This window comes from Aythya marila (assembly GCF_965140915.1).
Source record: "Aythya marila genome assembly, chromosome: 5".
Taxonomy (NCBI): domain Eukaryota; kingdom Metazoa; phylum Chordata; class Aves; order Anseriformes; family Anatidae; genus Aythya; species Aythya marila.
This window is the reverse complement of record NC_139046.1, coordinates 44,451,018-44,462,676: the sequence shown is the minus strand read 5'-3', so window position 1 is coordinate 44,462,676 and position 11,659 is coordinate 44,451,018. Positions and strand designations below refer to the sequence as shown.

At 34.8% G+C, this 11,659-nt stretch overlaps 1 protein-coding gene across 3 annotated transcripts in view; it reads right to left on the bottom strand.

The window, feature by feature from the left end:
- Positions 1-758: 758 nt before the first annotated feature.
- The window catches only part of AKAP6 (A-kinase anchoring protein 6), a gene marked incomplete at its 5' end in the record, with an annotated part of 220,546 nt that continues 209,645 nt past the window's right edge, over positions 759-11,659 (bottom strand). The window contains 2 exons of one of the 3 annotated variants that reach the window (XM_082762186.1): positions 759-1,893; positions 7,098-10,555. In XM_082762186.1, coding sequence (XP_082618312.1) covers positions 7,139-10,555 — 3,417 coding nt within the window. In that variant the 3' untranslated portion in view covers positions 759-1,893; positions 7,098-7,138. Of the gene's footprint in view, positions 1,894-1,922; positions 5,489-7,097; positions 10,556-11,659 lie in introns of those variants that run through there. The other 2 variants (XM_082762187.1, XM_082762185.1) reach the window with 2 other exon arrangements.

Below are 11,659 nucleotides of genomic sequence, written 5' to 3'. Positions count from 1 at the left end.
TCAAAGCTATGTAGTGGAAATTTAAATTGAGAGATAAATGACTTGTTTCTTGCAGTAATAGGAAGCTGTTAATTTGAAAAACATGAGGTTTTATTTTAAATGCTTGTTACTTCAGTTTTATATGAATATATCATCTGGTTGGTATAGTTCATCTAAGCTACTAGCTAAGCTTCTCAAACTGGAACACATTTTTTAAAGGTAGTAGAACACTGAAGCTTTTTGCATTTGTATAAATGGAAAAATATATATATAAAAGATGGTATGGAAGAGTATTCCATGCCTTAAAACTTTCTTGACATCCCTTCACAACAGTGTTTTCAGGAGATGAATATAATGTTTGCAGAGGTAGGTCTGGCTTGTTTTAGCCACCCATTATGGTTTTAGCACAAGATAAAAACCTTTAAAAAGTACAGTCTAAGTTATTTAAACAATAAACTGTAGATAATATAAACTGTAATATAAACTATATATTAAAACATAGTTACATATAAATATACATTATATATTTATATTATATATAGTTACATATAATATATATTGATATATATAAAGCTTATTCAATATCATTAAGAAAATGAATGAAATTTTAAGAGTCAGAGAACAATTTACAACCCCAAATCCAACTGTTAGTGATTTAAAGGGATGTGTGTGTGTAGGGGGGAAATTTGATATAAAAGCATGCTTGACCACTGTTAACTGCTGTTGGCAGTGTACTAGCTTGATCTACTAAATATTTGTGTCTCTTTATCTGACCTAGGAGACCTGCAGAATCTTTAAGGAAAAGGATCTTTACCTCTGAGCCCGGTAACTCAAGCCTTCACCAGCTATGGAATTGCATCTGTCTAGGAAATATTTGCAAACAAAAAGGTACTCCTCTGTACTTCGATGCAGCATTCTGTTCTTGGTACGCGGTTAAAACAGATCACCAGTTCTGCTTTATTTTTTTTTCCCCAATAAACTATGTTTATTATGCCAATTCTAATTACCATGCAATCTAATGTTTTTAAGGCTTATATTTTCCACATCACTGGACATCACAAACATGAAAGCATTTTATACTGTCATTATACATCAATGTTTGCACTTGGGTATACATATATACAGAAATTATTCACACATCTTAACCTTGCTATTTCCTCCTTTCAAACCAACATAATTTTACTGTGAAAGCAGCTTTTTAATAAATGGTATAAGAAATACAGCAAGGCACACATTTTTAAAAACTTTTTTTCTCATTACCACCTCAAGAAGCATAAAAAAAAAAAAGTTGTACTTAATTCAATAGAATGTCAACAGTTCCTAATATACAACACCATGCAGTTGTTTCTTGAAGTGTTGCATAGATTAAATTTTAAAATGAAATAAATAAAATGGTATTTTGTTTGTTTAATTTTTAGATGTATTGATTAAGGAGAGCTAATGACTTCTTTTTGCTGCAATCCAACAAAATTGTCACTTTAAACATAAAATAGTTTCAATAAACTTATGCATTATACACATAAATATTAAATTTGATACATAAAATAGAGGAGTACTGGCAGGTACAATTCTGAAAAGATAAACCAGACCGATCATGAAATCTGTGGAACTTCAAAACTTTAACGAACAAAACCCAGTGATAAGTACAGGAGCATCCAATTTAGGAAGGGCAGATCATTAGAGGTAGCTTGGGAGAGGAATCCGTGAGAAAGCAAATGGCTTTGCTACCATACCAGATGATCACTGAAATAGAACTAGCATATGCAGCCTGATCACAAAGCCAACATGGACAAATCACATTTGGAAAGAAAATTTATCTTGGGAGTCAGTGTAATGAAAGGCAGTGATACAATGGAATTGGAGGTCATCCCAGGGTTTACAGGATGAACCTGCACCTGAATTGCAGCCAAGTTTCTAAAAGGAAACAAAAAAGTAATAGCAGGTTACAGAAAATGCAGTTTTATTTGCAAAACATAGCTCTTCCAGAACAACCATAGATACTCATTAAATTATCACATGCCAGAGCCTTTAATGCAGAAGCATACAGTAGGCAAACAATGACTTTTAACAGCCTGAGGTACAAGGTAGTGTAAAAATTGTTTTGATGTAGAAAACTCATTGATTTTTGTAAAGACTTTGTTTCTAAAGAAACAATGGAAGTCATCAAATCTGACCTTTTCCCTGGATCCTGTCCTCATCCTTACCTGCAAACTTACCTTTAGTGCACTCAAAGGTGCACCGATCAATGAAAACATAGGGGTTTTTAAAAGGCAAACAACAAAAAGATCTACCCGTCACTTAGTTTAATACTTATGTAAACATATAAAATGAGATTTCAAGAGAGAAGGAACAGATTGTCACAGAAGTGTTCAGTGAATAGAACTGTCAGTGTCATCACTGTCTTTTTAAATTGTAAATAGCTATTTAGACACTTCTAGTACCAGCAATGAGTTAAATTTTCATACTATAGAATTATCCAGCTTGGAGTTTAGGGTTAAACTATTCATCAAAGAGCACAGGCTTATGATGAGGATTATGAAGAAATAACTGTCAGAATACAGCTCAAAGATTAGTGCAAAGTACATCTTGTAGGCATTTCCTAGGAGGCACTCCAGACATGCATTATGTGCCTTCCAAATTAAGCAGGAGTATCTGGATCTATCCAGTTACCTTCTCCTTTGATCTTATTTGCTGTAACTAGCCCTCCCCCCCCCCGGTTATAGAAGAAATATCCTTACAGGAAAAGAATGAAAAGCTCAACAGTTTGTTTAGAAATTAAGGAAGAACTGATGTGAATAAAGAGGAAGATTATCAAAATGTTTCAAAATGTTTCTACAACTCTGGCAGGAGTTTTATGTATCTATAGTAAGAAAAGTCTCACTGATGGATTATGTCAGGTTTTTCAAAAAATACGTAATTCACAGATAATAAAAGATTATCTGTTTATTTAATTCTTTTAAAGAAGTCAGCTACGACAGTAAGGAGCTAAAAAGTCACAGTATTTTAAATTCTATAAAGAAACATTGGTCTATCCATCTCCCTATAAAAATTGTAAGAAAAAAAAATAAGCAAAAATTTAGATTACTCTTGTAGTTCCGTTTTCTAAAAGTAAATTATTACATACTAGTTATTCTGTAAACCTCTATATTATTTCTCTCCTGTAATGTATAATTAACTAACAGTACTTTGCATTTCTGTATCATGTTTTATCTGTGGATCTCAAAACACTTCTCAGTGAATGAATCATGTTTCACAGGTCCCATCAATCATTATTCTCATTATTTTGCTGCTAACAAAACTGAGGAAGGGAAGGAATAAGCCATATAAAAACATCCATTGCTGAGCAAACATTGCTGAGCAGGAAATAACAGCCAGGCTTCTGAGTAGTAGTCCTGGGCATCAGCCATAGAGCCATCCCTCTCTCCTGGGCTTCTCTGGGTATTGTAAGTGGTGGGACATTCTGGCCAACATTGCAGCACTGTCAGATTTATTTTTCTTAAGCCCAAACAAAATATTTTTTTTCAAATTAAGTTAATACTTAAGTTGAAATTACAGATTCTGTACAAAAGGAAGGAAATAGCTTTTGAGACTTACTTGTAAGCACTAACAGGTAACACACAGAAGTATATCATATTTTCTAGAAATGACTCCAGACACACCACATAAACAAAAAGATATCAATGTATTGATCTCTACGCATATTTAATATGTGACTAAGAATTCCCATCCCTTTGGTGAGTCATGGGTCACAGTGACAGCAGAAGATTGCATGAGCTCATATACAGAAAGATAGCTCCTTCAAGCTGTCCCCTACTTAAGAAACAAAATCAGCATAGTTTTATGAGCACCTCTGTTAAAGAACTCTGTGTTGGCTTATATGAGAGATGAGTCAGTGCTGACAGATATTTTTGAGCCTACTTATAGAATTGCTATTATTTTAACACATTGGTCATTTCTTGTAGCACACTGATAAATAATAGAATTGCAACTTACATACACTTGCAGAAATATTCTCCTCACCATTTAATTCTCCTGTACATCCAAAGCACATACTAAAATAGTATAAAACCAAACTACATTTGAAGCTATGCTTTTTTTCAGCTTTGAAACCTTAGTATGCTTTTAAGGTACACATATACTATAGATTATTTTTCTCTAAGTATTACAGCTACACATGGAATTACACATTTAAATGAGCTTACAGCACAGGTGCTACAGGAAAAATAATGGTGTTTGCCATTTATCTTTCAAATTAAATAATGTGTTTTTAAATAGTAACTTTTTTCATAATACACTTATGGGAACAACATTTATCTGTCACATTTTAAAAGATGTATTAGTAATAAATGTAAATTACCTTTAGAAAATCAGTAATTAGCCTCATCAAAAAATAAACAATCTGCCACCAAAAAGATAATCTTTAGCATAGTTAAGTATAATAACTGTTATTTGAATAAGTTAACAAATTAGGATAGATTGCTTCTGTAATTCATTCCCCATAGCATGAGAGATGAAGTTAAAGCACCAAGCTTGTGAATGGGGGAAGGGAGCTCAGACTTGAGTGAAACCAAATCTAGCAGCTCATATATTCCTTTTTTGATGTGCCTGAGACACACTATATCTATCCTAGGGCTTTACTGCTGGGAATAATACAGTATATAACTTCCATGGAAGCAGTGCTATACATATCTGTTAAGAAACAACGTATCTTCTAATATTTAAAAAGTGGAATGTAGTGTGAAGGGCTTTGTTACCTTAAAATTATTTTTCAACATCAAGTCAAAAATTAATTTTTTCTTACGTTAAATGTTATAGTTTTATATAATGTTATAGTTTTGATATAATCCTATCAAATTGTTGTATACAGGCTCTGCATTACATTGCATTGTATTGCAGGGCATGTATTAAAATCCTCTATGTCCAATCTTTGTCCTTATACCTTGTTAGCTGCATGTTGTCACATCCCAGTCTTATGAAAAACATAGCTGGCTACCATGTAACTATGAGGTTCTGAAGATTGAGGGGAAGTTTATACAGTATTTTGAGATCCTCAGAGGAAAAGTACTTTCAGTGAAGCGAAAAGATACGTTATTGTCTTCATCAGTGAAAGAATATGAACAAGAAGAAAATCACACACAGTAAGTATTCTTCCTCAAATTAAGTGAGTGGAGAAAAATATAAGAAAATTAATAAAACAGTAATTTAGGAAAAGTTTATGTTTACATAATCATCACTTATCAACCTCATACTTTAGTCATCATCTCAACTTCCATATAGAAGACTATGTATACACATAATCTTTTGAATGTAATCCTAGAATATATAGTATCATTTATCAGTTTTGTAATTCCCAGCTGATTTCCTTTGCTTCTCCAGTTGTTTGGATGCGTCCAGGTATTAACCTAACTGGCAATCAGCAGGTCAGGAAAGCCCATTTCAAAGCCATTCAAGAAATATCCTCGCTGCTATGACAGTTCCAAGATAATGCACTATTCAAATAGATTTGTGTCTGAAAGAGATAGTGGCAAGGTGTAGACTTTTGCTGCCATAACCTAAAGATTTAGCTAGATGTATTTATACATATGTGAATATGTGAATGGTGGGTAAAACAAAAATGTGCAAAAGAAAACCCCAAAGCATAATAGTATAATACAGCAAAATCAGGAAATGCTGAAGTTAAATATCCAACAGGAGCAAAGCAATCTATTTTGTATGAATAGGCTCAGATCCTCTGCTATAGCTATACAGGTTGCAATAAGTGTGTACTAGTGGTTTCAACGATGAATAATGTCCTTTTCTTCTAGTAGTATCATGGAATCATAGAATAACTTAGTTGGGAAGGGAAATTTGAATGTCATCTGGTCCAACCTCCTGCTCAAAGCAAGACTATCTTCAAAAGTAGATCAGATTATTCAAGGACATGTCCATGTTAATTTTGAAAATCTCCAAGTATATAAATTTTAGAACTAGCCTGGGTGACCTGTTCCAGTGCTTAACCTCATGCCTTACTGGAAACTCCCTTGCTACAACTTCTGATAAGCAGCAGCATTTGGAATTGGAGTGGCATTCGGAGTTGCCAAACTGAGTCTGGTCTACTGGATGAGTGTTTCCAAAGACCAATGGTATTACTGCACAGCTATGTTGGCTTTTTGGCTCACCAAACTAGTGAGACTCAGAACAACAGCTCTATAGGATCTGATCCAGAAGTTGCTTTGTATATCTTCTGTTGTTAAATATGCAGCTTATTGTTAGACATTCATGTGACATTAGAAACTCCAGATTTGAACCGTTCCAAAACTTTGGAAGAGATCAGAGCCAAATTTTCAACTTAGGTTTAAACATCTTATGTTTCAAAATGCTTACCACAAAATAGAACCAAAGCTTTCAGTACTGCTGTGTGGCTAACACTTTCCATTTGCTTTGGTGTTTGTGTCTTTGTTCTACATTACCTTCACATTACACTCTTCACTGGTGTTGCAAAGATTTCTTATTTTGGTAACCTCAACTTTTGGCCTAATACTAATAATGGCTCACTGAACATAAGTCATGGTAAGCTGACACCAAAAGATGACATTCTCTCTCTACTTATTTTCCAGTTTGCTTAGCCGTTCTTCATGGACTGTCTGTAAATATTTTAGAATTCCAACTCACTGGTCACTCAAAATCCATGTAAAACCAGAAGTTCAGATTCATCAAGCACATGTGAATACTTCCTAAGGTCAGCTGTCTGTGGAGAAGGGGTGAATGAGTAGAGCTGGTTTCTGGTTCCACAGCTCAGTTGATAAAGGAAGAGGAGGTGATACAGAAATATTACTTTTGAAGGATTCCCAAGTTCTGCAAAATAACAGATTTGAAGATTCCAGAAGAGAGCTGCTCCAGTCAGTGCAAAGTAGGAGCAGCTACTGTCCACTGCATTTGTTGACCAGTGGTATGTAATTCAGGATTTTAGAGGATTTTAGTGTAATTAAAACAAATGATTAGTACTACCATAAAACAGAAACCCTGGATGGTGATTCATCTCCTTTCATTGTATAAAACTGTTAAAAAAAATTAAAAGCAAGAAATGAAAAGAAAAAAAAAAAAAAAAAAGTGCAACTTGTATATTGTAAAGTACATACCTGTTTTTAGGATAATGTATATGCCTGGAGAGGGTTACATTCTATCTGTGCATATTAATGTGTCTTTCCTTATGAAGAGTCAGGAGAGTTTCTTCACAAGTAAGAGTTTTAGTGTTTTGGTGCAAAACCTCCTTATTCTGTGAATGGCTGGGCTTTAACTGGAACTCTATGGCTGAAACCTCTTCAGAAGCAGCAACACATCCTTTGGTCTCTTCGATTCCACGTGATTTTCCTATAGTACTCTTCTTACTGCTAAGCTCTGGAGAATTCTTTTCCAAACCTTCCATTTTCCGATCTGAAATCATCAAATCATCAGCAGCATTTTTCAAATCATTTGAAGCATTTTGTTTGTTAGGATTGGGGACATTTATATTAATGTCATCATCACATAAAAAAGATAAATGCCTATTTTCTGATGAAGTTTTAGCTTTTTCTATTGACTCTAGAGTCACTTTGCCTGGTGACTCTGGAGGTATTTCAGAACTAATGTTAGAAATAGGTTGCTGCTGTTCAACTCGTGCTTCGGTAGTACCATTAGAAACAGATTGCTGCTGTTCAACACGCTCTTCTTCAGGGCAAGCTTCAAAAAAGCATTCAATATTTTCTCTGTCATCTGTGAAGTCCAGTGGCACAGGAGTGCTGCTCTTTTCCTCTATGTATTTGATTACCTCTCCACAGTCACTATCGTGAGAAGAAAGTGAAAGATAAGAATAGAAGTCCCCTTTTCTTAGCTGGATGGGTCTGTGAGAGTGTTCTAACACTTTTTCCTTGATCTGTGTTAATGAAGCTGGAGCAGATGACTCACATTCGGGTTGTGACTTACTTTTCAAAGCCGTTGATGCCATGTCTATTATCTCCATCACAAAGTTGTGTACTGAGCCATCTTCCAAATTTCTTTTATCAAAAGTAGAAGATTCACAGTTACAGCATGAATCAGGACCACTGGCTAAAGACTCGTGTTCTGCTTCATTGGATTTCAAGGCTGCACAGCAATCAGTAGATTTTTCAGTAGTGCTTACTCTGTGTTGCTGACCATCGGGTAGGGATGCTTGCGTGTCTACGCAGTTCGTTTCTGAGGAAGATTCAGTACAAGGTTTTTTAGCAGGAGAGTAAGCAACACCATGACAATCAGACTGAAGATGACTTTGACATTCTTTTGGAGGGTTTCTGGATCCATCTGACAACAGAGCAGTCTCCTTGCCATCCATATGTGAATCATCTGAACTGTCTGTAAATGCTTCACAAACACAACATTCATTTTCAGCTTCTCTAACATCAAGTGATGTATGAGTTCTGGAAGTTGCTGATGTTCTCACGAGCACTTCCTTTTGACTGCCAAGAGTATTTTCAACATTGCCATTCTCCATATCATCCACAAGCTGATCCTTCACAACCTGAGAAATATCTTTCCTTATGTGACCCTTTGTCCCTTTTTCATGATCACGTGGTACATTCTTACTGTTGCCATTATTTTCTGGTATTTTCTGTACTGAACCATTCAAAAGTGTTTCAATGCTCAATGTATCTGTGGCTTTTGATGTCTCATTACTAACTTCTTTACTGTGCTGAATTTCATCACTGAGGTTACTTTTTCTCTTCTCCCTTGTCAAAGAAAATTTTGGTCTAATCCAAGTTTGGAGTTCATTCTTTATATAATCAAGTCCTGAAATTAAATTGCATTCTTCATAAATATCCTCATCAGTTGCTATACTGGAGTCATCATCTTCATCTTTGATACCTAGCTCTTCCTCAGTTAAGGTAAGGGTGGAACTTGAAAGCAAATCACTGTCATCTTCATCATCAGTACAAGCAGAAGTGCAGGAGACATTAACAATCATGCTGACATTGACATCGCTCTCATCAGCTACAGATCTATTAAGATGTTTTCTAAACGATGCATTTGAATCTGGTATTTTATTTCTATGCAGTACGATGTCTTCAGAGCAGAGAGAAAGATCCTCACTGCTGCTGAGTTCAGTGAGAGAAGCTGCTGAGTCTTCATTGACTGAGGATGCAATATCTACAGACAGCTGTCCAGTAAAAGACATTTTTTGAGAGCTACTTTGGAGTGTTATATCAGAGATGCTGCGCTTTATCTTTTGATCTAATGGACTTTGGATATTCTCTAAACGATTCAAAAGATCTAATGTCCTTTTGCTGAGCTCTCCAACAGAATCACTGCTTGCACTTATGTCTCCTGAACCGTGATGACTAAAAAGATCTTCGTTGCTTTTGTAGGAAGTCAGCCAGCTCTCCAAAGAGGTGCTTCGTTGAAGACCATCTCCACTTTTAAAAATACCTGAGCTGAACAAATCTCCTACTACAGACAGTGATTCTAATGAAGAACTACGAGACAAAGTTGAAATCTGCTTTGTATTCTCTGTAACAGCTAATTTTCTTACTGTTTCTCCAGACTTACAGGAACTGGGATCTGATCCTCCAGGGATACTTGCCAGACTATGGTCATGAATAAACCCATCTGGTTGTGACTCTCCAGGTTTATGTTCAAATTTACCAGGTACTTTATCAAAACTAAAGCCATGAAACAAAGCACCCTCTGTGTGTGTCTTTTCAAGTTGTGATTGTTTCATTATCACTGGCAATTTGAATTTGGAGCCTTGAAGATACGAGTAATCATAAAATGTAAACACATCATGTTTTCCTTGCAGTTCTTCTAGACAAACAGGTTTACACATGGTAACGCTGTCCAAGTCCTCATCAATTTCACTTCCACAACATCCAGAAGGTGCCAACTGGTAATCATCTGAGAGACTAACATGGTCTTCTTCATCTTGCTTTATTTTTTGTTTTATTACATCAATTATGCCATCCATTTGAGTTTCTGCATGTCCAATTTCAGGATTACTCTGAGTGCTTTCAGTATCATTTAGTAAAAAAATTTCTGAATTATTTGTAGTTTCTGTATCACATTCACTCACTATCCCACTCTCACTCTCAGAATGCCTGCTTATGTTTCCACTTTGGTACATATAGTTGTATGTTTTTGCCAATGTCGTCCCCCCTATTAGGTCTGGCAAGGATTTGGTAGATGAAAATGAAGAGTCTTTACTAAGACTTTTGTTTAAAATGTTAGACTGTGTTACACTGGAGAGTTTGGATGTTTTTTTCAAGAAAGGCATGTTTTTTTTTTCTGATAATTCAATATTATGAAGACTATAGACCTGATAGATGTGAGGATTTGGAGGGGAAGTAATGGTTGGACAATAAAGAGGACTTCCATGATCACTGATACTTTCATCTTCATTCACATCATTGTCACCACATTCTCCTGAAGCAGTTTTCCGACTTAGATCATCCTTCTGCTCCTGATCAGGATCACTTAAATCTTCATGAACACTTATCAGCTTATTACTTATGTCAGTTTCATCCCATTCTAGTGCATCTTCACTTGGACCATTTAGATCCATCAAACTGGCATCAATAACGTTCAGAGACTCCTATAAAAAATAATTTAAAAATCAGAGATTAAAAATATTTACAGCTCTACTTTAAAAGTGCTTACATTGAAATCATCTAACTACGTTAATGGGAGTAAAGTGAATTTTTGGAACAATGATCATTAATAGGCTTTTACTTTTGTCATGTATTGTGTACCATTTAAATGATCGATTAAAATGAAAACTACTAAATTCTGCATAATTTCTTATTTTTCTTCTTATTTGCCACTAAAGCATAATACAGAAAATTTTACTTTACTTTAACAGAGATTAATTGTGGTTAGTCATTTTATAACAAGCATTATCCATTCTGCAGAATCACACAGAAGTGTTTTAATAAAAATATGCTGATAGGTGTTTATTATGTTGGATATATGAGAATATCTCTTAGCCTGCTTAAGTTTAAAAGAGCTAAGCTATAAATGTTTTGCCAAAGGTTTTAATAAAATGTTTATAACAAAGTTTTGTGCAGTCAGCCTTAAAACAACTAATCTAATGTACTGGATATCACTAGACTTGATGAATTTTTATTAGAATTTCTGTTTATTCTTTACTTGATAATAAAGGCAGTACTAATGACCAGTAAGTAACACTAATGAATGTTAATATCTTCAGCTGTAAGATCAATCAGTCTAATCAAATACTACATGAATTTCAAATATTGTCTGTGCTGACACTGTTCTCTGGGAACAGGCTAATAAATAATTGAGCAAAACTTAGTTTGATTTTTTTAAGACTTGTAGCTTTCCAGTGAGCTATTATGGGCTCAGAACACGTAGCCTCAAGTATTATTACTTCTAGAAACACCTGTGGGAGAGAAAGAGCACCTTGATAACTCTTCCTACTGAAATGTGATATGTCAAATGGCCAACAGCACTGACTCACCTTAAAATCCTCAAAGTAGGAGAGAAGTGGTTGCTGATTTGGGGGCTTGCTCTCTGAGATCAAATTAATTTCTCTTAATTTTTCTATTTATTGAGAGCCTTCCATTTTAGGGAAGATTTTGCTTACATAGTAAGTCTTGCAATAGGACTGCTAACTAATGTAAAATTGTTTAATTTAAATTTTCTTAACAGCTGAACAGTGATCACTGTATCCAAAAAA